This window comes from Scedosporium apiospermum, assembly GCF_000732125.1.
Source record: "Scedosporium apiospermum strain IHEM 14462 chromosome Unknown SEQ_SAPIO_0121, whole genome shotgun sequence".
Taxonomy (NCBI): domain Eukaryota; kingdom Fungi; phylum Ascomycota; class Sordariomycetes; order Microascales; family Microascaceae; genus Scedosporium; species Scedosporium apiospermum.
In genome coordinates this window covers 2374781-2402652 of record NW_015971822.1, presented here as the reverse complement: position 1 = coordinate 2402652, position 27872 = coordinate 2374781, and the positions used below count along the sequence as shown (strand labels likewise).

Below are 27872 nucleotides of genomic sequence, written 5' to 3'. Positions count from 1 at the left end.
TAAACGAAGAAGAGATTGGCTCTGCGTAGCTAAAGGGTCCAACCGACTCAGCTGAAGGGATCCTGGTTGTTGTCCCCACCACTAAGACATTCCTATCAGCCGACGCTCGGCTAGATTGCGCCCTTACACTCGCAACGGGCCCGCTTGAGGACATAATACATAATCTACTTCGATGCTCCTCATGTAGAAGGAATCTCCGTCGATTGTTGATGAGGCAATGATCCAAACATTTATTAAGTCAAATAACCCGCCAGCAGCGAACGGCGGCGGTATACCTGACCTCAGCACAGCATTTCCCTTTCGCCAAATTTCCCAGGGCTTCTAGTTCGTTCCTTATAGCTCGACAAACGAAATAATGGCGAAACTCAAGGAACTCACCCCTGAAGAAGTGGCTCGACATTGCACCGAAGTCGATGTCTTCATAATAATTCAGGGCAATGTGTACGATTGCACCGAGTTTCTCAAAGACCATCCGTAAGCTTGCACCTGCTCTGACTTTCCTTTAACTACAGATTTTGACAACTCTGCAGTGGTGGGGAGGACATAATTATGGAGGTCGCTGGCGAGGATGCCACGGAGGCGTTTGATGATGTTGGGCACAGTGACGAGGCGCGAGAGATGTTGCCAAAAATGATTGTTGGGAAGATCAAGCAATAGACGGATAGGGTAGGGTAGGGGGTCACTGTATGAATGAATGCGTTTGACATAGATGCCACTACTACTCCATATGTGGGACATACCACTCTTACGGTCTTCACCTCTCTCCATTGGACAGGCAATGAAAATACAGCAAGGCGAGGCTGCTGCCCCAGTGGCCAGTGACCGCCCGCCACTTCAGACCCGAATGAGGAGAGAGGGGCAAATTGCACTTTTACGCCTAATAGTAACAACTCCGGGCTTTCATAAGGGCTGTGTTGATTTGGTCTCGTGACGAGGCGTCCAAATGTTGATAAGCTGACGAGCCATCTTGACGGCGGGAGTCGGCTTGATTATTGAGAGGGCCATCTCGGTGGTCTGAATGAGTCATTGGGTCCCTGTGAGAAGCGTGTTAATGCCAGGTTCAATCATCGGCGACATAACAGTGGAGTGGAAACATCAGTAGTTCATAGAGTCAGGCAATAATAGCTAATGGTCGCCAACCCATCACCAGTCGTAGGCAAACCGAAAAGACCTTTCGTCTTGGCGGTACGATACGACGGTTAGCTTTCGGTCAGATCTATTAGTGGTTCCTCGGCGAGCTACCAAGTTTGATGACGCGGTAAATCTCCGCCCTTTTCAGGCCATTACCTTCATTGAGAACAATGGGAGTGTGAGCGCCTCTTGGCAAAAGCCTGCCACCCCCACATGGACCAATGCCGATCGTCGGCAACCAAGCGATTATGATAAATGATACTTGATAGGCGGCACGGAGAACGACGAGAAAATACGCTGCGAGCTTAGAGCTGCGATCTCGATGCTCTAGACCCGGGACTCCGGGAGTGTCAGCCATCATCGGACTATTCTCTCAGGGCATTTGTGACTCTTCCACCAGAATGTCATCATGTTAGCCACTTGAAGCCTTTTTTTTTTTTTTTTTTTTTTTTTTTTTTTCTTCAAATAACATATATTATTGTTATAATTTTAACTTACCCTCCCATCACTCTCATCGGCGTAATCTGCACACATCTACTCGAGGCCTCGGGGTTTATACAAACACAAACACAATGACTTCCATAGCGGGCAACAGCCGCGGTTCGTGAACATGCAGGTTCCTGGGTGGTTGTATATTGCTAATAGAGAGTCATCACAGATGCTGTTAGAGCTAGAGCCAACACTTTTCATGAGTGCGAACTTCTAGAGAGGATCGTGATGACGCCTAATTCTTCCATGTAAGTAATGGTTGTAGCCCGTCTTACCTCCCATCGCTGATTTTGGACGATCGAATTCTAGTTACCGATTCAAGATACCCTTGGATTTGAATCTAGACATTCCCACCGGTCAGCATGTGCGTCTTGCTGGTGATGTCGTTCTACCAGATGGCAGCTCCCAGAGATGTGTTCGTTCATACACCCCAGTCACTATTGATCATGAGGCGCACTATTTTGAGCTTCTCGTCAAGTCATATCCTCTGGGTAAACTTTCCAACTACATTAGCTCTCTCAAGGTCGGCCAAACGATTCATGTGTGCGGCCCGCAGGGCAACTTCATTTACAGACCGAACATGGCCTCCCGAATCGGAATGATAGCTGGGGGAACGGGTATCACACCGATGTTACCGATCCTTCGGACGGTCGCCTGTGGGCGCGCGGGAGGGAGAGACAGTACCACGATCGACCTGATCTTTGCCAACTCGACGATTCAAGACATTGTTTTCAAGGATGAGCTAGACGAGATGGCTCGAACGGACCCGAACTTTCGCGTCCATTACGTTTTAAGCACAGCCCCAGATGGTTGGACCGGGGGAACCGGGTACCTTACTTCGGACATGATCACTGTGAGTTTCTATGTCCTGACCTTTCATTCACACCCTACATGATCAGTCTTATCTAACGATCTATAGCGCTGGCTCCCTGCCCCAGGTGATGGTGTGAAAATCCTCCTATGCGGCCCTCCTGCGATGGTCAGTATGGTCAAGAAAACTATGGACAGCCTGGGATATGGAAAGGCTCGTGTGGTTAGCAAGCCAGAAGATCAAGTCTTCGTTTTCTAACGAGATGCGGCTCTCTGGGCAACGATGAACAAGAATCATTCCTGGCGCCTGTTCCACAAATGTGAATCTCCCCTAGCAACACCAAAAGCCAGAATTGAATCTTGTTTCATTTGATGCGAAGAACCAATGTTCATACAGCAATTCGATGTAGCTTGTACTAGAACCTGAACGCGATGATGATTAAGAACGGGGAGGCTATCATGTAGAAGCCAGGGAGATAGGGAATGAAATATGTCCTAACTCCATTTCGAAAACGTTTTTGCACTAGCTTACGGGCCATACGGCAGTCAAATTTAATGTCTATCGACCCAAGACGAGCTTGAGATCGAGTCCTCAGCCTTTCATGTCCTTAGGCATATGTTGTAGTCAGGTCTCATCATCCTTCCCACATCTTACGCTAAGTCCTTCATACCTCTCATGAGCTCGCCCCGTGCGTTATTTTCTGGCTATGGTCAGTGGCTAATGGCGTAAAAGGCAATCCAGTTATCCTATTCCGTCGCGGTCCGCGGAGCGTGCGTCTCGCAGTGGCTGCTTCCGACATGGCAAGAGGAGTCATACTCGCTATTGCTGCAGGAGGCAACGCCAGACGTGGAGTTAAGATCGTCATCGACCTCTGGCGGAGAAACGGAGCGCGCTGAAATACGACCTTGGCGGGCACACGTGGGGCCAGAGAAAAGGCAGGAGTGTGCAGCTTTTCCAGTAATATTTCCTCGCCGCCACGATCAAGTCGGTATTCTTGGCCCTACCTAACCCTCAACCACTCAATTAATAATAGAACTCCTTGATACACGATACCTGGCTCCGTCTCGGACCAGACAAACCCTCTCAAAAGTGGAACCGCCAGAAGACTAAACTTGAAGGGTCGTTTTTAGCCGACCGTCGGTTAACTTGCCCGACTTGATGAGATGTCTCTCGCCAACATGATGCATATCCGTGCCAGTTCCAAGGCAAAAGAGAACAAACCGGTATGCTACTTTCTGATTAATGCAAGCCTTATTTAGATAGCGGCTCCGATGCCTAAACAAAGCGAAGAAAGCAGATTTCTACCCTTGGCCCCTCCCCCGGCCCCGTTAACACTAGATAACAACAGTACCTTTAATATCAATAGTAAATACAAGTATAAAAGGCGATTGGGAGAGTTGATGGACGATGCTGTTAAGATTGCTAGGTGCTCGTCTGTCATTCACCAAGTCAACTTCTACCATGTTTGGGCTTAGCTTGAGGGGAGTTGGTAAACAATACTAGTTGCCAGCCAGCCCTGTAAGCCAGGGCAAGAACCTTGGCCGATAATATTACAAGACCCGGTCACAAAAGCCAGTTGGCATGGGTCAACAGAGTATATTGTTCTGTTTTCGTTTTGTTTTGCTTCCCCGCAGGCTCCCACTGGTGACAGATAATACTAGAGCTTGCCAGGCCCGCGGATGTCAATCATAACCTGTGCCCGCACGGCCGTGGCTCGGATGACCCTTCCCTTCCCTTTGCGCTCCATGATTACTAGTCCCCCGCCTCTCGGGGGTTCAATCAACATCGTGCCCATGACCTTGCCATAAGAAAGCACTTATCTCTCTCGAACTGTAGTGAAGAGCATGCTTCTTCTTAAATATGGGATTTCTTCCATGATCTCCAGAACAAATCCGACCATCCCGCTTCCTAATCCTTTCCCTTGTAGTCGGGAGTCCACCCACAGATCCGTGAGATACGAAAAAGCCGTAAAGTCGGTCAGGCATCTGGCAAGTCCAATAAACTGCAAGTCAGAACTTGGGACTCGTGTCATCGGGCCGAGGTTGCTTGTACCATACAAAAGAGAGTGAATCTTCGAGCATTTCCCCAATCACTTGTGGAGGGAGAGTTTTGGCCCAGCGCAAGCAAGTTAGATGTGTAATATAACTGGATGATTGGAAGATATGGAGCAGAAAAGCCCCAGGGTCGAGACACGGGTCCCTCGGGCTTAGAGTGGCCTCGGAGACCCGGAAGTCGAGATGGGAATGGCGTGGCTCATTACGGATTCTGGCAGCCGTGAGTATGAAGCGAATGGTCTTCCTGAGATGTATCGCTTACAAATGTCCAGTAACGTTGCTCCAGCTGGAACTTGATTTGACGAGTGATTCAATAATCTGCGAAAGGGCGTGAGATGATGCACCTGCGGGGAAAACTGTCATGGCGTGTTGGTGTACGTATCTAAGGATTATCTGCGTAGGTTCCTGATACAAGCCACTGCCCAAGCGCTTTTCTGCAACTGTTAAACAGACACTATTTTTTTTTACCCGACTGTCGGAAAAGCGCCGGTCTGGCTACCGCCCACCCTCGCCAGCCACTCCACTAGTGGGGGACAGGGCAGGGGATGTTGGAGCTTGAGGCGGAAGACCTGCTCCATTGCTAAACTTGGTTTGGCTTGGTTTGGTCTGTTCGCACCTGTTTTTTTGGGTGAATGTTATCAGTTAGTCGGGGGAGATGGATGTGCCGACGCTCGCTTCTCGCCTCCTTCGACTGAATCGTCCGACTCCCTTCCTATGAGCTAACATCGATATTTAAGTTAACACCCTTTCCCCTCAGCCTGGAGAGACTGAAACGTTTCACACGCAACGGCCTCCTACATAGCCTTTCCCACCGCCACATCTCAGCTACACCAAACCCCAGTGCTCACGTCCGTCGATTTTCTTCGAGACTACCACCATGTATTTCTCACCAGCCCACAGAGAGACCGATCTCCGTGTCCTCCGACAGCTTATTCGCGACTATCCCCTCGGCACCATCATCACTGGCATCCCCTCCGCAAAACATCCCTTTCTCCAAGCGAGCCATATTCCTTTCGTGCTTCACGTCGAAGACGAGTCCAGCGAAACAGAAAAGGGCCGCCTACGAGGTCACATCAACAGGCAGAACGCACAAAGCCAGGCAATTATCGAAGCCTTGACTTCTCGACCGACCCCGGACAATATCTTGGAACAGGATGTACTCGTGGTCTTCACCTCGCCCGATCATTATGTGACTCCCAGGTTCTATACGGAAACCAAGCCTACCACGGGAAAGGTGGTCCCGACTTGGAACTACGCTGCCGTACAGGTCTATGGACGTGCAAAGATATACTTCGATTCCAAGTCCGAGGAAACGTCGCAGTTCTTCCAGAAGCATCTCACGGACCTGAGCTATCAGTGCGAAACGAAAATCATGGGCTATACGGGTGGTGATGCTCCTGAGGATTGGAAACTTTTGGATGCCCCCGAACGATACATCGACCTGCTCAAGAAGAGCATCATTGGCATAGAGATAACCATTGACAGGCTCGAAGGAAAGTTCAAGATGAGCCAGGAAAGGGACCACGGGGACAGACAGGGCGTTATACAAGGGTTTTCAACCCTTCAAACCGAGGGTGCTTCGACTGTGGGCAGGATGATTAAGGAGCGGAGTGATTTGAAGGATAAGCTGTAGTAGATTATTAGTAGATAGGCTTGGGACTGCAAGGAGATGCAAAATTGACCCCTTTAACTTTCCTTTTCTGCTACATTTATTTTATGTTTTGGAAGCTATGATAACGATAGAAAATAGCCTTACCTATGGAAAAATGATTATCAATGGTAACTGGCAACAACAAAGTAGGAGTCAGAGACTATCTGCAGCCTTCACCCTCACCGCCGTCCAAAACAGGGTCAGGGAACGAGGATTGTTGAGCCAGGCAATGTACCTCGGTACTCGTGGGCTAACAATACAAGCCAAGACTGACGAAGTTGAGCATCTCCTCGGAGTTTATACTGCCGTCCTAGACCGCCTTTTAGATGACTCGAGTCAGTCGAGTCGTCGCTCAAAGATCCTCTCCACTGACTCACGATTAGCAGCTCAAACTTGTCTTCGTGCCAGTAAATATAAGAATTAGAGACATATATATTCCTCGTGAGTGATATCAGCCGTACATACGAATGGAATCAGACTTTAAGAGCATCATCCAGCCGGCTGGCCGGGGACGTCACGCAACCCGGTCAAGGAATGGCTGTCGAACCTGCCGGACGAAAAAGGTGAAATGCGATGAAACACGACCTGTATGTTGTCGATGCAGTCGACTCGGACTTCTTTGCGATTATGCTCCCCGACCAAAGAGGAAATTTGGACCTCTCAAAATAGTACAGAGGCTAAGTATGAACCTTGCATAGAACCCCCCCTCAAGGGCATGACCTGACGAGTCCAGAATAGATGTCAAGAACGGCGCTTCCGCCTCACAGCATATTACAACGTGGCGCGGCAGTCAGCTCATCCATCTATCTGCGATGCAGACCGCGGCCTGCTCATTGGATCTGAGCTCGATGGACCATGAGGCGATAAGATACTTTCGAAAAACCGTTGCAGCTACACACCACACCAAGAATCCCGATTATTCCGTCTTTGCCATCATCTTTCATATCGCAAAAGATAATGCCATGGTTATGCATCTTATACTTGCCCTGGGCGGCCACGAGATCGAGTTCCGCCGAAATACAATTGCGGCCCGGGCGGATGATTCTGGCCCGGAGAGCCCATTGCGACATTACTGTGCGGGTCTTCGCCTCGTGTCAGAAGCGCTGGAAATGCAGCAGAGAGGCCAAGGGGACCTGGAGGCACTGTTTGCTGCTCAGTACTTGATGCTGATGTATGAGCAAAAGTTTGGCGACTCTCAGGGACTTGGTTTAGCAAACCACCTCAGGGGTGCGGCCTGGGTCACGACGAATCACTGCAAGGAAATAGCTGCTTCTATCGTTGGGGGCTCGGGTACTGGAATCAACGCACAGCCTACCGCTCTGGCAGGGAGAAGGCACGGTCCCGGTCATCGCTCAATTCTTATGGCTCGTCTGCTCATTTGGATCGCTTTGCAGGATGCCGCCGCGTCCTCCTTTGGCCTCGGGGGACAACTCAACCGAGCTCTGCATCAAGCCATGAATAGCCAGGAAGAGGCGCCTTGGGAAAACTTTGAGCGTCTAAACCTCTTTTCCGGTCCGCTTTACAGGATGATGTGGGCTCATGGCTATCCCCAGGCCGAGCTGCTTGATGACATAGAGAACCATCACGTATACGGCTTACTTTGTGCATGTAGTCAGCTGCGCTTCATGGTGGCAGATTGCAGTCGATTAGATGGTCCACATAAGCAGGATCATCTAGCGATCGTCAAGAACGCTATCGAGCATGTAGGTTATCTCTATAATGACCTGCTTCAGGTGGCAGGAGGCCTTTCTATCGAAACGGATAATTCGCACAGGCTGGTAGCTAATATCCGTGGCATCATACCCCACTACTACGCGGTTATCCTCGAGTTCCACCGGCGACATCCGAACCAAATGAGCCCTCATCGCCTACAAGATGCTGTTCAATCAATAATGGATCTTGCGGTCCAGGATTACAAGCACGGCGGCGACGAGTCCATGGTCCGCGTCTCATGGCCGTTATTTGTGACGGCGATGATTACGGACAAACCTCAGCACCAAACTTGGATCCTAGGTCGTCTCCAAAGCATTGGTCGGTTTGGAAAGAACTATGGGCGTGCTGCTAAGTTCCTTGCTAAAATGCTCGAGATGCAAGATAGCTTGGGACGGAAGGTGGACTACGACGATGTTTTGCAATCTACAGGCATGGAGACTTTTGTCATTTGATATCGACCCCAACTGCCGCCAGTAGAGCTAGAGACTTCAACAGCCCTGAAGCTGTGTTTTCGTATATAAATCTAATTCCATATTTGCCTTGTCTGTGAGACCAGCTTTAATACCTGATTGTGTGGTGGAAACGGCAGTGGGCGAAGATCGTTATGATCCTAACACTGGTTCTTAGTATATCAGGTGGGTACAGCTGGTGTCAGGGTCGAGGTGGTTGTCTGTTAGTGGACAAGTGAGGTAGTCAAGCAGTATTCACAAGATATTGGTGAGAAGTGCATATTCAAGTGTAGGGGTGTAGTTGTACTTGAATTGACTACTGGAGAGTCTTGAAAGATAAACTAGATATATGGTAGAACCTGTAGTTTATATAGATGTTTCCCTTACAAATTTCTCCAGAGTGATCGCCGAGTCCCCCCGCGATCACCTTCCCTGATTACTGCGATCGTAGGCGCGATCGCGACGATCACCTGCGGTGATCGTCAACATCCTTTGGCGATTGCTTTTTCTGTTGTCCATCGGGCGGCCGAAAACAGCCGCCCCGCCACTGTCTTTCTGCCGTGTCTTATCGCTTTGGGCCTACATAAAGGTCCGCCCGTGACAATAAAGAGAATTTCAAAATAATATTATATTTATTTTATATAAAAGTTTTTTTTTTTTCTTTTTTTTTTTTTGGGGGGGAAAGGGGGGGGGGGAAAAAAAAAAACAAAAAAAAAAGAAAAAAAAAAAAACCCCAAAAAGAGCCCTGTATCAGTATTTATTGTCACTACCTCCCCGTGTCGGGATTGGGTAATTTGCGCGCCTGCTGCCTTCCTTGGATGTAGTAGCCGTTTCTCAGGCTCCTTCCCCGGAGAAGGAGCCTGAGAAACGGCTACTACATCCAAGGAAGGCAGCAGGCGCGCAAATTACCCAATCCCGACACGGGGAGGTAGTGACAATAAATACTGATACAGGGCTCTTTTGGGTCTTGTAATCGGAATGAGTACAATTTAAATCCCTTAACGAGGAACAATTGGAGGGCAAGTCTGGTGCCAGCAGCCGCGGTAATTCCAGCTCCAATAGCGTATATTAAAGTTGTTGTGGTTAAAAAGCTCGTAGTTGAACCTTGGGCCTGGCTGGCCGGTCCCCCTCACCGGGTGCACTGATCCAGCCGGGCCTTTCCCTCTGTGGAACCCCATGGCCTTCACTGGCCGTGGCGGGGAAACAGGACTTTTACTTTGAAAAAATTAGAGTGCTCCAGGCAGGCCTATGCTCGAATACATTAGCATGGAATAATAGAATAGGACATGTGGTTCTATTTTGTTGGTTTCTAGGACCGCCTAAAATCCTCCCCTTCCCTCTTAGAGTTAATGATGCTATGATAGCTAAGGTTCTATATAAGAAATCCGGCGGCACGTACGAATACAACAGTGGCGCCTCTCACATTACAGGATTTTGGGGGGCGGAGAGATCCGAGATGACCAAGTTTGCCACAAGAGTCACTAGAAGGCCAAAGGAGTCGGCGTAGGCGTACCATCTATCGTCGTGTTCCCCAGCCGCCTCCCTCAGCGCAACGAGATCTCGGTTCTTCAGCATGCCGCACGTTGCATTTGTATTCAGGTGGCCGGCGTAGCCGACGGCCCAGTCCCGCTCGTTCTCGGCATCCCACAGCGCTCGAGGGGACGGCGCAGGGGCGAAGGTGTATTCCGGCATGTTTGGCCCCGGCTCCGATATTCGAGCGTGGAGAATACTATCAATAATGAGGATGACAGTTGCAGCTCTGCAAGCTGAATCATCAGAAAAGAGTTGTATGACTTAGAACCATCAAAGAATACTAGAGACATACCGGCGACGCGATTCGAAAAAGACCCAATCTTTCCACGGAATCATCTCACCATTAAGCTCATCAGAGCTTACAATCATGCCAAAATTTGTCGAGATATGACGACAGACTGCCTTTATTTCTCCTCATTGGTGAATATGTATATTTTAGAAGAAAGGGGTTGCGGGTGTGAATTCTAGCTACTCACCTTGACTGAAATTAAGAGCCGGGAATCGAAGTCGGTATAGTCACGACGCCCCTCATTAATCCTCATTAAGATGTACAGAACGAGGGACTGCAGCGCTTCGAGACTCTCCCACTTGTCGAACTTCGGATGCTTCCAATGATGCCTTTGGTTAGCTACCGGATGCGCAGACCTGAGAGTTGCAGCACGTACATCGTTCAGCAGCCGTTCCTGTTCCATCCGAATCAGCCTCCATATAAGAGCCTTGTTCACTCCGCGACCAAGAACCAGCATCTTGGCTAAATTCGTAGCAGCAGAGAGTGAACTCGGACGACTTGTACCGACGGGTATCAAATCCTGATACATTGTATGGATGAAAGGGGGAGGGGAGTCCCCATCAGCCATCATGTAAAGGTAGGAACGTAGAATATGCAGAGCAAGATCACCCGTAGCCTCAAGTTCCATTTGGGAGAAATGGCGGCGTTCAAGTGTTGAAGAAGGGTCTTTGTAAGATAGCGATACCGGGATCGATGGAGACGGCTGTCGTAAATGCCTGGAACCCGTTGTATGATCGGGAACACCTTGGGTTTCGTCGCTCACGGTACTGTCTTCTGTATGAACAACCAGATGATGTTCTCCATCCGGAAGCGTCAGTAGGTCTAGGACATCTGGAACTAGAGTCCATGAAGCCTCATTGTCCCAAGTAGAGGCCGTGGGTGGGAGCTGGTCGTTTCCCGATATTGTATCGATCAAAGGAGTGGCAACAAAGAGCCCAATCTCATCCAGAGACAGGTTCTGGTTGTCTACAGCAGATGAACCGATAGGCTCCGGCGTTTTGCCCTGCGAAACGGTGATTCCAGAGGAAGCAGGGGTTGGATCGCTAAAGTCCAGGCTGTGCGAGAGACGACCCGGGTAAGTACAGGGGTTGCCTCTGGAGAGGCATCGAGAGCAGCCTGCAGGATCAAAGCTGCAGCGAACCTTGGCCCGGACGCATTCATCACAAGCTTTCCTTCGAGACACTGAAGTCGACAGATTTTTCTTGCGACAATAGGAGATGTGCTTGCTCCTAGCTCGTCCTGCGCGACGTCAGCCGGTGTCAAATAGCTTTGCTGGCAGTTGCATACGGTTGCTCCAATTCGTATAAGGCTTTTGGCAAAAGGGGCAGCGTCGATCGATTGGCTCGGGGACTGGCACCTCCATTTTGGGCAAGATCGAATTCGCGGAGTTTGATAGTAGGCCTTCGGATTCGAATAGACTCGGATAGGTGTTGGACTATTGATCCAAGGTCTTTTCTTCGAGCCAATGGTATGTGTATGGAAAAAAGGGAAAACAATAATAGGAAGCTCCGTTCTGTCTCGACTTCGTCCGAAGTACTTCGTATGCATCAAGATGTCCAACGGAATTCCGTCGGCTTGGAGCTGGGGCGCACCCCACCCCTATTGTCATATTGTCAGAGCGGTTGGCCCCTAAAATATTAGGCTAAAACTGACTAGCCCCAAAATAGGAAAAGTGGGCCAGCCTCTTTGTTGTCCTTACCCCACGCGCACATGTCAAACTGGAACATCCCAATCTTGATTAGTAATACAAGGAACCTTAACTCGCACTCTGACGAATCAAAGACCAAGGGCCTACTTCGTAGCTCGCCCGTATACGAACCCCGGTTTACCTGAGAAGGCGTAGAAAAGCTCAATGGTTCTCCTAGCGTATTTCACCACATATTTGAGCATTCCACCCGTTGAGTCGGTTCGTGCTGCAAAGTTGCTGAAAGCTTCCGGTAGGCCGCTTTCAAGCAGGGTTGTGGAGCTTGTGGAGCACTAGCAGGTGCCAGAGCACGTTTACAAGAAGACCACACGCCAACCAGCCCCCATATTCATTCTACAGCTAATCATATGGATCGAAATATAAGGGAGGGAAGCACTGCATTCACCTGTGGGCTGGGATAGTTAAACATGATCGATGCTACTTGCAGTCTGCCGAGACCACAGCTGCGCTTTAGGTATGTCTCAAGCGCAGTTGGTTCTCCAATGCGTAAAAGAAAGAAAGAGAAGCTAAGGGGAACTAGATGGTAGCGCAACGAAACACAACCATGTACTTGGAATGAATAACAATGGGTTTCATCTAAAGTTTCTTCTCAAACATCTATTCCACCCCAGCCCATAAAGGACACCCCCCAAAGGCCAGTGTTGAGTAAATCAGTGCCCATGATCTCTTCCTTCCTGGCCTTCAGTTCATCTACATCCCAGTTCACCCATACGAATTTTCCTCTAAGGAACTTGGCTTCCTGGCTAGCCAGCCACACGCAAAAGCGACCGGGCAGTTCGACTACAGCATACTCGATTAGTCTTGTATCATGCGATGTCCAAAGCCAGCACCCGAATGGGTGAGCTAGGGAAATACTAACCATCATCTAGACCTCCATGACCGCTCTTACGACTCATGGCACTTTCGATAAGACCAGGGTGGACGTTTACCACATGGATGTCGGGATTCTCCATGGCCATGTAGTCAAATAGCTTGTTCGCAGCCGCCTTGCTTGCAGCGTAGGCGGAGATGCCGACCTCCAGCGGCGGAATGTGAGAAATGCACGTAGAGATATGCAGGAGACAGGCTCCTTCAGCCGCGTATTTGACGAACCCCTTCACAGAGTGTAGCACCCCGAGGACATTGGTGCTGAACGTAGTCCACCAGTCCTGAATGTCGAAATCGGGGGCGAGCAATGGCTTGGGTATCGGCAGGAACCCTGCATTGCTGACGAACACGTGAATCTTGCCGAAAGCTTGGTTGATCTTGTCGAAGCCTTCATCGACCTGCGCCGTGCTAGTGATGTCCGCGACCACAGCCAGGACCTCTACCTCGGGAAACTCTGCTTCGATGGCCTGCTTGGTCATGATGAGGTTCTTCTGAGTGCGACTCATGATAGCTATCTTAGTACTCCCAGCGGCCGCAAAGGCCTTCGCGATGCTGGCACCAATGCCAGTACCGCCACCGGTGATAACGACAGTTTTGCCTTTCGCCGAGAGCTCCGAGCGCGAGGGTGAGATGGCAGGGTACGGTTTGCTGTGCCATACTTTGGTAAGGGAGGGGAAAGGTGAAGTAGCCATGTCTGACGGCGAGTCGAATGTTGAATGTTGGTTGGATAGAGTCGGTGTCGTAGAGAGAGAGAATTGTATTGAGCTTGAGTTGTAGGGATGCAGTGATTATAGAAAAAGTAACAAGACATACTGAAATAATCACTTCCCTCTATATACTTTGTCCGAGTAGGACATCTCCGGATAGGTTCGTTAGAGAGTCCGAGAAGTAAGAGATTCTCGGAGTTGTCTAATAAGACTACTCCGAGAGTTTATACACATCAAACGAAACCAATTGCCATATAGCTGCTGTTTCCTTGCCCCAAACTTCGGCACGGTCGAGGAGACTAGTGATTTCATGAACAGCGATAAGTTTGCGGAAAATCCCAATTAGTTCTGAACTCTCAGTAAGAAGACAACATCTGCGACATTTGTGACAGCCGTGATGCTTTCTCCCAGAGTTGGTCTACAATGAGTGATCAACCTGTGTAGGATAAGACGAAACAAAAGCTACTAGATCCTAATACACACCAATCGATGAGTGAAGGAATAGCAGCTTGGAAGACTCGGGATCAATATATATATTAAGTTAATTTTATTAATTAATATATTATTATATAATATTAGTTATTGACGACGCTCATCAACTTAAGACCTTACGTGCCCTTCTACCCACGGTCCAACATCTAGACCCTACGAGCATGGGGCTAGGCCGCCTCTACTACTGGCGGAATAATAACAGCTTAAACTTCCTTTGCAACGAGTGTCAATATAATCCACAGCAAGGGCAGAGCCGATAACTGATTAAGAGGTGTGGCCTCTCTGGACAGAGGAACGACAGCTTCCACTATTATTGAACTACATTATATCCGCCACAACCCGACATAACTTTTTTTAACAAAATCGATCGCGAAGCGGCGACCAGTAATCCAAGGCTCCAAATATTTTATAAAATAAATTAAATATTACATCAAATTTAATATATAATGGAAGCGAAAACATCTCATGTCAACACCTACTCATGACTGCACTCCTCTGGGTAAATTAGGCAACCAACACCTGCTTCTCCCTCTTGATCTTCTCGACAAACTCAATAGGAACGTTGAGAGTCTGGGCGACAATGTCGGCGGGAGTGAGGGCGAGCCATTGGCCAAGGGCGATGTCCGCCACGCGGTCCGATTTGTAGATCTCGATCCAGATGAGGTCTTCAGTGTCAGAGGTGTTCTCGATGTAGTGGCTAGTCACAAGTTAGCTTAAAATTCACACATCCCTGTATGCTGGCAGGTAAGGTGACTCACCCCGAGTTGTCGGGGAAAGCAGCAGTATCGCCAGCGTGGAAGTCAAAAGTCCTCGCGTTGCCGTTGCCGTTGAAAACAGTAGCACGAGCTTCGCCCTGGTGGAAGTACAGCCACTCTTCGGCCTGAGAAATGTCACACGTCAGTTCAACCTCTTCATTTTAAAGTATATTGATATGCGAATGGCTCACATTAGGGTGCCAATGAAGCTCCCTCAAACCACCCGGCTTGAGAGTGACGAAGGTCGCCGCAATAGTTTTGCTGATAGGGAAGTTGGTCGAGTCGATCTTGTAGAAAGTGCCGCCATTTCCAGGAACGGGTTCAGGGTCATGCTGGAGCGTCTTATAGACAAAGGAGTGGTCGCCGGTGGCGGCACCCTCAGACGTAACGGTGCGGTTGCTAACGGTGCCCTTCTGGATGTTTGGGTTAGGCTTGGGAATATCGTCAAATACGGATTCTGGGACGCCAAAGTTCTTGGCGAGGACATCCTTGGGAGTGTGAGAGAGCCAGTCGTCAATGTTGAAGGTGACACTAAAATCATCTCATTAGCGTATGGTGCCTACATGAATATCGTGTCTTTTCTTGTCTTCGCCTTACCCTGCGTTGTCGAACTCGGGGTTATCAAAGACCAGCAGAAACTCGTTCTTGTCTTCGAGACCCTGGACCGTATGGGCAGTGCCCTTAGGGAAGTACCAGATATCACCGTAGTTAAGTGTTTCCTCCTGGTGGACGCCGTACTCATCGACAGCGGAGATGAGGACTGAGCCAGCATACACGAAACCCCATTCAGCCTAGGACAGTCCACGTGTCAGCAGCCCAACGACTAGCGGTAAAATCCCAGTTCGAAGGAAGGTAACAATAGATTATAATCATGATCATAAAACTCACATTCTTATGCCAGTGGAGCTCGCGGATGGTACCCTTGGAAAGGTGCTGCTGAGCCGCCGCGATATCGTGGCTTTGCGGAAGGTCTTGGATCACTTGGGTGCGCAGCCAACCACCTGGATAGTTCCTGGACTTGGAGTCGGAGAACCTCCATTTGAGGTTTGGCACGAGACCACCATCGGTGGCTTGCTGACCTAAGTTGTCTGGGTTCGACTTGTCGATATACTCATCAGTGCCGCCTATATCACGCTTGTTAGTGAAACAGCCATTTAAGTAGAGACGTTTACCCCAGGTGCCAGATGAACTCACCGACGAGTGGTGCTCCCTTCCCATGGCCAATTGGCTGGCCATCCTCAAACTGGGGCACCTGGTCATCGACGGTACGCTTGTTCACGATCTGCGCACCAGGAAGGGCAGAAGCACCAGCTACGAGGAGCAGGAGTCCACCGAGAATCTTGGAGCACATCACCATTGTGTCGAGGGCAGAAAGTCCAGCAATGAAGGAATGAAGAGTGGGACGTTCTAGAAGACGCAAGGAAGAAGGTGAGGGGAAACGGTTCCAACGTTTACCTCGTGGACATCCGGTGTTTTATGTACATTTGCTAGCCCGCTACCAAGAACGCTACATGTGAACATCACGGACATTTATCCCCCGTCTCGCGATCAGCGCGGTAAACATCGCGTTCGCCCACACATGATTAATCCGCCCAGTAAGAGCGCGACATGCTCCTTATTTCGCTATAATATTACTCACGGATACTTTCTCGGTTCTATTCACCCCACGCGAGCAGCGGCCGTCGAAAATTGAAATCAACGGTTCGTCATTGACACACCTAATGACGCTCGGGGTTTCTCCGCGCAAGTATCTGTTTTCGTTGATGATTTTTACCTGCGACTTTTTTTTCCTCTTGTCTGCAGGCCCCAGTACCTGTAGAACAAGCTTACATTTCCAGAGTCGCAAATATCCGAAAAGATGTAACGCAAAGGGTCAAGGACTGCGAGGATTAGGATTAGGATGCCTGCGTATGGTGTGGGTGGTCATTTACCGTGCCGCCGAGCCCTAAAATGGACACCATCTTGCGGATCCCTTATTCCTCATTAGGCCGGCAGTAGGAAACAATTAAGCTTTTGCTCGTGGATCGACGCTCGTGATTCCCGAATCGTGAAGCCCTGGCGCGGCAATCCGGCACAATCTCGAGGTGGCTGAAAGCCACATTACCTCCCAGATCGAGTTAGGCTCCCGCAACCGTAGACGCCGGTGCCCGCAACAGTCGCCGTCTGGAGTGGGGGGCCAAGGCCGGTGTGGCCCGGACCCGCGGTGGGGGAGGACTCGGAGTTGACAGGGGTGATTTCGACATCGGGGCTGAAATAACGTGATGCAGCGGGATCGACACAACGACAGAACAACCCTTCCCAAAGAGCAGAGTAAGAGGCAGACAGGTTCGAATGGGAATTACGCTTCAATTGTAATAGGCGGTTTTGTCTGTTGTGATTCCCCAAGTTGGTGTCTTTCCCCACAAATTCCTGACTTTTGACAGGCTCGCGTGCTTGTCTTTCGTCCCCCTTTTTTTCTCTAATAGCATAGCAAGGTGAAATTCCCCAGCCATTTGGTTTTGCTTTAACTCAAATAAATTGAATCCTGGAGGGTTGGATAGTTAAGGGGCGATCCATAATCCCGGAATCGCAAAACGTGGAAACCATGACGATCACATCCCCTCTTCCCCCTCCCCCTCCTCCACGTCTGAAAGAGGCGCCTTCTGGTGGCTCCTTGATTAAGCTGATAACTGGCAATTTGTCATATTCCTTGTCCTTTCCGAAGCTGCCGCCATGTAAGCCCGGCTCCGAGACCAAGTCTGAGCGTCAGGCCCCCATTCTTAGGCACACTAGCCCTTGATTTCCTGGTCGAATTCTTTTAAACTAGAGTTATATTTCGCCGAAGCCATTATCCTGGTATTCCCATTCAAGTTTTCCATCTCCCAGATCTAGTTCAGGATCGGCATGCATGTCGGAAACGTCATCGAGGCGCCCTGGCTTGAAATCTCCCGCTAGTCTGAATGCTGCGAGTCTAAGAGCCCGCAGCTATCCTTAGCGTCAAGCCCCTCTCGACACGCCCAATGGAAAACCAGGTCGTGACGGATGTGCCGGTTGACCAGATGCAACGCTTCCCCACCTCTCGGCTAGCCGAGTTCTCGAATGCCTTGACGTAGCCGTATCCTTCGAGGACTTCTAGATCTGCCGTCGCATTGAGGCTCTTCATCTCGGTCCCTTTCTGTCTTACCCCTGACATCAACCTAATGCAACTCCCCAGACTCTAGGAACTGATCGACGCTGTCGACATCGATTAGGCCCAAGTCTGGAAGCGTAAAGAAGGGCGAGCTCACCGCCGCATTGGCTGAACCGAGCGTATGGTTGTTGATCATTGCCTTGTAGACCTTTCCTTCTGTCATCCCGTCTTTTGTTCAGCTCACGATGCCATCTTGGTCATCTTGTCCATCATCATTTCACCCCCACAGCCGAGCGCCCGCCATGATGCTGTTGATGGTGATGCCTGCTGCCCTTTCCTCTGGATCGCGAACTGAGAAGCCTCGATGATGCCATCACCGCTTGCCAGCATGGCCGAAAAAAAGTTCGTGATGAGTTCCCCTGCTGTGCCTCAATAGTTCGGGGGGCACTACGGCCAAACCTTCGGCGTAAGAATTAGGGGCGACGGGGAGAAAGTGCCCGGAGAGGAGGTGGGTGCGCAATCGAGGAGGTTGAGGAGGAAAATCTAAGTCGGAGATGGATGGAATCGAGGGCGATCTCTTTGACTATAAGAAGTCTGTCAAACTGCCTCAAACATGCTCAAAATCTTCTCTCATCATCATCAGCATCTCATCCAACCTTCTCATCGGCTCTCACATCTTATCAGCCACTTCTTCATAAGATCTTGTGCCCCTTCGCAGCCACTCTAATCTCATAATGTCTGCTGTCATCTCTTCCGCCATCTTGGCGGCGCTCCTGACTTGCCCAGTAGTCGCCTCGCCACTGGACCTCAGCATTCCTGGCGGTCTCATCCCTGCCATCCCCGGCGTCACTGAACCGTTGGCCGGTATTGCCCCTCCCCTGCCTGTTCTCCAGGTTCCGACCCCCGCTCTCCCCAGCGAGCCCTTCACTGCCTCGAACCTCAAGCCGAAGAAGATTGGATACTTCTGGACTGGTGCTGGTGACAACAAGCACAAGGACTTCCTCGTCGCCACCAGTCTCGATGATGTAAGTCATTCTTTTTCCTCTCCTCGATGCTAAAAACTTGATACTTATTGGCTCGCCAGGATACCTTCGGTACCATCATTGATATCGCGGATGTCCCCACCAGCGGCAACTCGCCCCACCATCTCAGCCCATCCCTCGATGGCAAGACTCTTGCTGGCGGCGGCCTGTTGTCTCTCCTCAAGACTCAGGATACGGCGTTCTACTTTGACGTCTCGAACCCGTACCGTCCCAAGTTCTTGAAGAGCAACAGGGGTATTCTCAGCTCCATCGTGGATGAGATCCGCGCCAAGCCCGACGGGTAAGCTGGCAGTCCTCTCTTTCTCCCTGATGTCTCTTTCCATAATATAGGAAGTGAAATAACTAATCTCTTGCTTCAGTGGTTTCTTCATCACCTACATGGGTAGTGCCGTCGGTACTTCTCCCGGCCGTCTCGTCGAGACTGATGCCAACTTCAACATCATCCACGAGTGGCCCGAGGATGTCGAGGGCACTCTCAACATTCTCGGCGAGCAGTTCTCGCCCCACGGTCTCACCATCGACTTCGAGAAGGATCTTATCCTGACCTCGGATTTCGTTGTCCCGCTTAGCATCCTCAAGCCTAGCTTGGGCACTAAGTATGCTAATACTCTTCGTCTCTGGAACCTCTCTACTCGCAAGATTCTGTCTACCATCACCATCCCCAACGTATGCCTCCCCACTCTCCATGAACACAAGATTACAGAACCTGGTGCTGACTAACTGCAATGTAGGGTGGCGGTATCCAAGATGTCAAATTCATCCCCGGCAACCCCGAAAGCGCTGCGCTCGCTACGTAAGTCGCAGCTCTCCCTTCCCCCAAAACTACCCAACTAACACAGGATGGCAGTGCTGTTGAACCCGGTCAAGTCTGGATCATCTACCCCTTCCGAACTGGTCCCGATGGCAAGCCCGGTGTCGCTGAGCTCCTCTACGACCTCGGCGAAAAGGCCAAGAACTCCATCGCCATCTACTCCGACATCACCGACGACGGCAAGTACGCCTACTTCACGATCACGCTTGGCAACCACGTCGCGGCGCTCGACATCTCGGACCTCAACAACGTGAAGCGTCTCGATAACCCTGATGAGCAGCAGCCCATCATTGGACCCCACTACGTCAAGATCTCCCCCGATAAGAAGAACCTTCTCGTCACCGGCTACTTCGTCCAGGGTGGTTCCGTATGCGTCCCTCCAATAGCCCCTTTTTCAAGTCTTTCCGACGCTAATGAAATTTCTCTTTTCTAGATCTCCATCTTCAACACTCCTGGCGACTACAAGGCGCACTGGATCGATATCCTCGACGACGGCAGCCTCAGCTTCAACAGGACCATCGACTTCGAGAGCATCTTCACCCGCGACCGTGGTGGTGCTCGCCCTCACTCTTCCGTCATCTTCGACTTGACTGATCCCGAGAACCCCAAGTACTACTAAAGAATTCCAGGATTTCCGGCGGCGGTTTCTACCATATAGTTTGGAGAGGAAGGAGTTGATCATGGGCGGAGGAGGCTGTTGATAGAAGATATTGGCTGGGGTATTTTCTGGTTCTTTCAGAACTACATTCTTTTACGGAGTATAGAGCTCTATTTTCTTAATTTTAATTTTTAATTGCTTTCAAGACTTTCCATTTTAGCGTGATCTGACTGGTCAGGCCTGCCTATGTTAAATAACGCCAGTCACTCAGTAAGTCTCTCTTGCAGAAGTGATCGAGTTTATATAGTGGCATTCTTTTCAAGATATGTCTAGGAAAGGTGAGGGTGATGAACAGGAATGCCAAACGTGGTGAGGTTACAGAATACTGCCCATGGAATGAATTACCAGGAAACATAGCATAAAGGTACAATGCTGATTATAGCAAGTCGACAAGGCTGAATACGGTTTCCACATTGATCGTCCTGCTCCAAGCAGGCCTCTCTTTGCTACACTCTCCAGACACATCAACTCTAAGTTTCCAGAACTGGAGGTTGAAGTTAGAGTGATATCCAATTAATTGTCTCTTTGACTGTACTATAAAGAAAGTCTACATGTTGGTGCGAATATTTCAATTCTGGTTGTGATCCAGTACTAATAAAGCCCACCAGGGTGCTCCTTCCTTTCAAGAATCCATGAGTTATACCTTCCACATCTGCTTTCCTTCCTCCTTCCACCAGTGATTAGGGCTTTCTCTAGTTCTGATTTTTTTTTTTTTTTTTTTTTTTTTTTTTTTTTGATTTGATTTCTTTTCTATCTAAGAAACAAAGGCTTCCTCAGTTTGTCCTTTTCCTCCTACACATCTTTTCTCATCTTTGACTATAAACACATCGCACCGTTGTCTACAAACCACACCCCTCATTTTCTACGATATCATGAGAGTTCCGAGGTTCTCGGCTGTGGTCACCCACCTCCCTCTCGTCTGTGCCTGGAGACTGTTTAACTCTGAACGTACGTGAAACTGCCCCGGCAAGGCCCGGTCCGTTCCAGCGCGGCCAGAATTGAAACTAGAGACTCGAAAGCGGAAGAACCGAGAGTTCAGGCTAACATTATATTTGTCTCCATTGTAGCCGCAGCCAAGCAGCCCGTCGTACCGAACCAGATCCTCGATGCAATCGATAGCTCGTCTTTCGTTCCAAACGTTTCTCTCAACGTTGCCGGCATTAAGCTCTATCCTGCTGCTCCGAATGATGGAAAATGGATCTTCACTGTCGCCAATGGCGACATCTGTTCCTTGCAGTACGGTTCTGTGTGCTGCAACAGTGATTGCATTGATGTTCCAGACACGACGTCGAAGGTTCGTCTCGGAAACACTGAGGTCTCCTTCGAGCCACTCCCAGCGCAATCTTTTCCGGGCACCGAGACAATCAATCTAGCCTCTTTCCAAAGCCTGCTCGGCGATTTCAACTCGGACATCCTTGACAATCTCAATAAGGCGGTAGCCAAGATGTTCGACTTCGCCCTTTCCGTCATTGCCCGCTCTGCTTCGGAGGACCAATCTCGGAATGGCACAAAGCAGCTGGACCACGCGGATGCTCTTTCGGAGGCCATCGCCGCTATCGATCGGATTCTCCCCGCAGGTGACCAGACCACTCCTGCTGGCTCCAAGTCTCTCCCTCGATGGGATCAGCTCATGGATCGACTGATCCTTCAAATGGGCCAACGAAACAAGAAGAGATCTTCTAATTCTCCTAGCCTGTTCAACCCATCTGCTGTCCGTGCCATGACAAACCGCTTGCAGTGGTTCAAATCGCTAGATACTCATCTAACCACCAGAGACGTCAGCGGTCCCTCTAAAGATCTCCAGGTCGCGGCCGGCCTGGTCCTGTACGACCTTGGAGCCGATGCTGAGTTTTTGGGGCCTCCCATTTCTCAATTCAATTTAACCAGCCAGGGATCCATCCTTACCGGCATGGAAGCTTTTGCCAACCAGACGGATTTTCACAACAGGTTGTCGTCCAATGATAATGTCACGACGCAGCATCTCGGCCGAGACATGCGATCGTCCCTCATCGTCTTGGAAGACGATACTTCCCCAGCCCTCGTAAACACATTTTACCACACTCTTGATCGCGCTAATGGTCGTCAATACGATGGTGTCATGGGGTATTTATACCACACGAACCTCTCGCGTCGCCATCGGGCCCTGGTAAGGAACATGGGTTCAGTTTCCCACATCTACGAACAGGAGCTGGCAGAGGACGTCATTCCAATCCGAAAATACCCCCTTCCTCCGGGTGAAAAATTTACCACAACTAAGCCTGGCAAGAAATCCCGCCCCAAGGCGCCTCGTGGAAAGCCCGATCGCCAAGGACCTCCCCGCAACCGGAAGTTAAAGTCTCGGATGCCCCCTGATCCTTTGGAGCCTCAACCCGACGACGAGAACGAAGTTGCAACGCAGCTCGAGGCCCCGATACAGTTGAGAAGAGTCTCCGAGAAGCGCGGGGGGCCACCGGTCAATGAGCAGGACTACAAATTCCACGAGTCTGCTGGCGGCGATGATATCATTGTTTTTGTTGCGGATAGCGGCCTCGCCCATGACAAACTCAGGGTTCGAGTAAGTTGTTGTTTCCCGAACCTCCTCCTCTCTCCCTCCCCTGGTTAAGATACCCCGTCCCTTTACCCATAAAACACCGACACACACACACACGCACATATATATAGCAAGACTGACCTGACTTGAACTTCTAGGAAGAGCTTGACCTCCCGAACACTGGCTACGAAACCTACATCTGGGAGACGCCTCTCGAAGGGTGTGTGCCTCCTGACGTGAATCCAGCTCACATCGTCAATGCCCCCGATGTGTGTCTAAACTACCAGAACGAAGGCCACGGCACCCCCGCCGCAGCACTTGCAGTCGGTTCCGAGTTCGGCATCGCAAAGAAGTCGACCATCTTCAGCCTCAAGGTGATGTGTGCGTGGTACGAACCAGAGGAGCATAATGAGGACCTGGTTGTTATGCAGGCGACTACCCCAACTGCTATGCTCCTTGCATTTCAACGAATCGGTGAGATTGTTCGGGGGAACAATCTTGCAGCCAAGGCCGTTGTCGTTTTGCCACAGGGTAAGTTTAGAGTCATCTCATCCCCTCTTAGTCTCCTCTTGGTGAAAAAGAAACAGTTAATAAACAAGACCATAATGTTGGACTAACTATACATCTTCATCCAACACAGCGATCACCGCCGAGCCCGGTACCCAGTACGATCGAAACCTCGAAACTGCGTGGCGGAGGATCCTCACAATGACCCGCGAAGAAGGCATTGTCGTCGTCGGCACTCCTGGCAGTTTCGCCGTTGAATGGGTTCTTGGCGAGAACGGAAATTGCGTCTGGAGCGATGTCCCAAAAGCTACTTGGAACCGATATCCCGAGATCATGCAGGTACAGTTCCCGGAGATCGTCATCGGGGCATCTACCACTCCCAGAGGGGCTTTCGCTCACCTGAACTCTCCGCACATGAGGGAATGGTCGGGAGAGTGGGTGTATGCTCAGGGATGGGGCATCCTGTCGATGGATGCGGACGGGGATGATAAGCTTCTCGAGGGGGACGGGTTCGGTGCCCCTATAGTGGTAAGTCCTTTCCCCATCCGTGCTAAGTGCTTTTGCTTCATTACCTTCTTTTTCTTTTCTCGATAAGACCCCAAACTAATTCTCTATTTTCCTCATCACAAGGCCGGCTTAGCAGCATACTTCCTTGGACACCCGAGCTATCGTTCCCACATTTGGGATGGTATAAACAAGCAAGTCGTTGCCCCCAGAATCAAGAGGCTCCTGAGGCTGGCGGCCTGGGAACGCCTCCCCAACGGCGACCTTAAAACTCGACTTGGCTTCGTCGGACCCGTCGGACAATGCAACAATCTAGATGAGATGTACGACACGTACCCCTACGATGTCCCTGAGTGGATTCCAATGGTGTATAATGGCGTCCACGGTTACCAGGGCGGTAAGATCTCCTTTTCTTTTTCTCCCCCGTGCTTTAGAAAAGAAAGCCCAAGCCCAAGAAAGCAGGGAACCTAGGCTAATATGTGTTGCATCTCCTCTTCGCATCTAGACTGTATCAGGGAAACCACCCGCAGGGCTAAACGCAGCCCCCAGGACGAGGGCGAAGTTCCCGACCCGAATGATCCCTTCGGCGGCGACGACCTCGTTTGCAAGAGACGACCGGGTAACGCCACGGCCACGACTACGTCGACGGCTCCCTTGCCGCCCAGCACGCAGCTCCCCGACTGGGAAGACATCGGATGCTTCGATAACACCGCGGAGGGGCTCGACGCTGTCCAGGGGCAACCCATCAATGACCCCCAGCTGAGCTTGGAAGGGTGCGCGCGACATTGCCCTTGCGCTAACATGTTTGGTGTGCGAAATGGCAATGAGTGTTTCTGCATCCAGGAGCAGATTCATATCGTAGCTGGTGTCGTGGATGGAGCGCAGTGTAATGTTCCTTGCGGTGGGAATGGGCAGCAGATGTGTGGTGGGCAGTCTGCGACGAGGCTGTATCTGAATCTCGTGGGGTTTACGGCGGAGGACCAGGCCGAGGAGAGATGTAAGGCCGGATAGAGGTCATCAATGGGTCTGTGAGTTGTCTATTGTCTACGATTCTTGCGGTCCAGCAAGGGTAACGACACTTCTCACGTGGACGTAAGATATCTACGATCGAACGGACGTTGATTTTAAGTTAAGCAACATCTTTTTCTGTTTTTCTTTTCCCCGGCTTGAGACGCTTCAGAGACTCTGGTGGTGTCTCATCCAAAAATATCCCAGAATGAGACAGGTGGAGAGAGGTGGGAGGATATGAATTGAGACAAGACAGTAATGATATTGCCTCTTTCCCCATTTCCTGTTTGCCAATTAATCCAAACAAGCGGAAGGTGACATCGTGAAACTGCATCGTACACCATCACACTACACTAGGCTCAAGCCTACCCGGGTATAACTCTGAACGAGGCGGTCCTTTTGCGCGTGCTTGGCTGTACGCTGGACATTTATCCATCTTGGCCAAACCATGGCATCATCGCGGTTCCGCCATCGAGCTCACCAACACGCGAGCTTAAGGCCGGGAAGAGGAGGCGAGGGGTCGGGAGGAAAAGATTGTCCGGTGGTCGAATGCGACGTTGTAATTCCGCTTCACTGGATACGACGGGACGGGCGGGCACGAGAAAAAAAATTGGGAGAATTTGGTATTACATGTAGGGAGCAGTGATGCCACGTATTGAACCGGACCGAGAATCTGGGACTGGGGATCCATTCTCCTTCGCCTGTGTGAGGAGCTCGTCCACCTCCATCCTCTGGGTATCGGGGAATCTGTTTACGAAGTAGTCGATTGTCCATGAGAGCAATTTCCTCCTTCGGACTGTTCAATGCCCACGACTGTTGGTTGAGACTGGTAAGCAAGAGCAGCAAAAGGAGTCGCCGAGCAGCCGAGGCATCGATTGATCTCGTATCCCTTTTCTCAGGGTGTCTAGTGTCCACTATCAAGCAAAGGGGCTGGACCATCTTGACTCAAGTATCTTGTTGGCACTGCATCCAAGGTAATTTACTAATATGTACGGAATAATGGAAGAAAAATACGAAGTTGAAGAAAACCAGGTTCATTAGACTCCACGGAGCCCACAATACTCTTCCGGGGAGAGAGTAATACTTGCAAATCCCGTTTCCGCGTCTTGTGCAACAAGTGTAACTATCGGTCACTGAAACTGCTTGCTTAGGCGCCCTCAATTTGGCGATGTGATTATTCGAGGGCGGAAGTTTTGTAGCCATTGACCCTCGAGACAAAGAGGAAAGACGCCACTGCCGAGCATAATCAAGCAGATCCGGGGACATAAATGCACCGAGATGGATAAACAGGTAAAGGTAAAGGTGAAGGAAGGGTGAGTCATGGGTGCGACTTGGTCCATCTTCCCGCCGAAGGATCCACTCTCACTCTCATGGACCCCAGGAACCAGCAAGAGTGAGGCCATCTTCGTGTTGGTTGAGGATGGAAAATCCCACCAACGACAGCTTACGAAGTAGTTTACGAAGTAGTGTAGCTGGGAGGTGTCCGCTTGGAAATGCGCCCAGAAGACGAGGGTGGATTCACTGCAGGCACCGCGTTGTGATGGGCCTGGTATTCTCAAAGGGGAAAGTGGCGTCGGTTAAATATAGCTGTTCCCCTGTCCTGGGCGCATAACACCTAAGCTTGATAGGGCAAAGCGTTGAGGGGCGAGCTGAAATTAACAGATCCACACTGGACGAAGTATTGGATCGATGGGAGCTGGAAGGAAGTGGAGGAATCTGGGTTCGGTGGGGAAACACGGTTGCTTTACATGTACGAAGTCGACATGGGACAACTTCATCGGGTTGATTATCCGTTAGGGGGAATGGAATGCCTCGTTCGGGTGCTCCGGAGAGCCCCTGCCCCTTTTACTTACACCTACGGAGCAAACTACATCGTGAGCGTTGTCACCGGAAGGCAACATTCTCTTCCAGCTTGTCTGCCTGAGATACCCAACGAACTGGTAGAGCAACCCGATCTTCACAATTGCCAGCGAGGACAACATTCTCCGTAGAGCCTAGGTCTGTGGGGGACTTAAAGAACTTGCATTCAGCATGAGCAAATACTCGGTCGATAGTTTCGTTAGCACAGGAGTGTACTTCGTGGCGGGGTGTAAACTGACTGCTCGGAAGCAAGATTCAGAGTCCCGCCTTGGCCTGGCTAGCTTCCTTCCTCTGATGTGTGACATTGATCAACAATAGTTTCTTTCCTGCTCCTTGGTGCATTGGGCACTCCGGAGTTTAGTGTAGCGTATTATACTCCGGACTATTAGTTTAGAAGACCACTTCATCCTTCACAGCCGACCCCGTAATTAAGGCCAGGGAAACCAGGAAGCCGGATCAATCGATGTCTTTTTGAGTCTGTCGTCGGTCACCAAATCTAGACAGACGCAAAAATGGACAGAGATGAGATTGATTAATTGATCAAATCCGATGATGCAAATGGCGCATGGGAAGCCAAAAGCAGGACCACGTGCTGAGCCCCGTCAACTCGTGGCGGCAGCTGCTTCTTGTGGCAGTGGATTTGTTTGTGCAACTGAGGCCGGATGCACAATTCCGCACATTGGGAGCATAAAAAATTCCCCAGGGCTCAGTCCAGGTTAAACTTGAGCCTTTGTGCAAAGGTACCTCTCAAGCCCTATCAATGGGAGGAAGGAACGGTCACTGTCACCTGAGTAGGCCTGGCAAAGGTATTGGTTCCCCTGAACGCCACCTCATCTCCCATTTCTCGGTGTCATTGGCTGGTAGCGCAGGGCTACCGCGCTGATGTGGACTGTGCGCTTCTAGAATGTGGTACCGCTACTGGAGCGTACGAAGTACTCTTCGCTTCTTCGCTGCAATCCTTCAACGCTTGACTGCGGTCGTCGTACGCTTTCCCTCATCAATTTGAGATATCGTGGATCTCAAGGATCGAGTCGCTGCTCCCAATATATGGAGATGAAGAGGCCAAGAAGATCGAAGAAGATCGGCGAGGTGTCAAGCCATTTGCGGCTATTTGCCGAGGTTCACTAAACATAGTGTGATTTGATGTTAATCCCAAGTGAATGCTACTTCGTACAGACAAGGCTGGAAGTACTTCG

At 50.4% G+C, this 27872-nt stretch overlaps 6 protein-coding genes and 3 pseudogenes across 6 annotated transcripts; 6 read left to right on the top strand and 3 right to left on the bottom strand.

Moving 5' to 3' along the window:
• Window positions 1-355: 355 nt before the first annotated feature.
• Window positions 356-657, top strand: SAPIO_CDS8703 (uncharacterized protein; the record flags this gene model as incomplete). Its single annotated transcript, XM_016790286.1, has 2 exons — window positions 356-474; window positions 531-657. The coding sequence occupies 2 exons, from the start codon at window positions 356-358 to the stop codon at window positions 655-657; spliced, it is 246 nt and encodes an 81-aa protein (XP_016640549.1).
• Window positions 658-1703: 1046 nt separating this feature from the next.
• On the top strand, window positions 1704-2689 carry SAPIO_CDS8702 (NADH-cytochrome b5 reductase 1; the record flags this gene model as incomplete). The annotated part of the gene is made up of 4 exons (XM_016790285.1): window positions 1704-1731; window positions 1790-1868; window positions 1930-2473; window positions 2540-2689. 4 exons carry the CDS (start codon window positions 1704-1706, stop codon window positions 2687-2689), a joined length of 801 nt encoding a protein of 266 aa, XP_016640548.1.
• A 2673-nt stretch (window positions 2690-5362) lies between these two features.
• On the top strand, window positions 5363-6118 carry SAPIO_CDS8701 (annotated as a pseudogene; the record flags this gene model as incomplete).
• Window positions 6119-6948: 830 nt separating this feature from the next.
• Window positions 6949-8301, top strand: SAPIO_CDS8700 (annotated as a pseudogene; the record flags this gene model as incomplete).
• Window positions 8302-9717: 1416 nt separating this feature from the next.
• Window positions 9718-9990, bottom strand: SAPIO_CDS8699 (annotated as a pseudogene; the record flags this gene model as incomplete).
• Window positions 9991-12414: 2424 nt separating this feature from the next.
• SAPIO_CDS8698 (uncharacterized protein) lies at window positions 12415-13384 on the bottom strand (the record flags this gene model as incomplete). Its single annotated transcript, XM_016790284.1, has 2 exons — window positions 12415-12605; window positions 12685-13384. The coding sequence occupies 2 exons, from the start codon at window positions 13382-13384 to the stop codon at window positions 12415-12417; spliced, it is 891 nt and encodes a 296-aa protein (XP_016640547.1).
• Window positions 13385-14395: 1011 nt separating this feature from the next.
• SAPIO_CDS8697 (Oxalate decarboxylase) lies at window positions 14396-16003 on the bottom strand (the record flags this gene model as incomplete). Its single annotated transcript, XM_016790283.1, has 6 exons — window positions 14396-14588; window positions 14650-14771; window positions 14838-15177; window positions 15244-15437; window positions 15535-15770; window positions 15841-16003. The coding sequence occupies 6 exons, from the start codon at window positions 16001-16003 to the stop codon at window positions 14396-14398; spliced, it is 1248 nt and encodes a 415-aa protein (XP_016640546.1).
• A 2486-nt stretch (window positions 16004-18489) lies between these two features.
• Window positions 18490-20228, top strand: SAPIO_CDS8696 (Selenium binding protein; the record flags this gene model as incomplete). The annotated part of the gene is made up of 6 exons (XM_016790282.1): window positions 18490-18780; window positions 18840-19078; window positions 19158-19464; window positions 19530-19591; window positions 19646-19976; window positions 20043-20228. The coding sequence occupies 6 exons, from the start codon at window positions 18490-18492 to the stop codon at window positions 20226-20228; spliced, it is 1416 nt and encodes a 471-aa protein (XP_016640545.1).
• Window positions 20229-21139: 911 nt separating this feature from the next.
• SAPIO_CDS8695 (uncharacterized protein) lies at window positions 21140-24819 on the top strand (the record flags this gene model as incomplete). The annotated part of the gene is made up of 6 exons (XM_016790281.1): window positions 21140-21215; window positions 21335-22821; window positions 22956-23328; window positions 23438-23832; window positions 23935-24205; window positions 24314-24819. The coding sequence occupies 6 exons, from the start codon at window positions 21140-21142 to the stop codon at window positions 24817-24819; spliced, it is 3108 nt and encodes a 1035-aa protein (XP_016640544.1).
• Between the last annotated feature and the right edge of the window lie 3053 nt (window positions 24820-27872).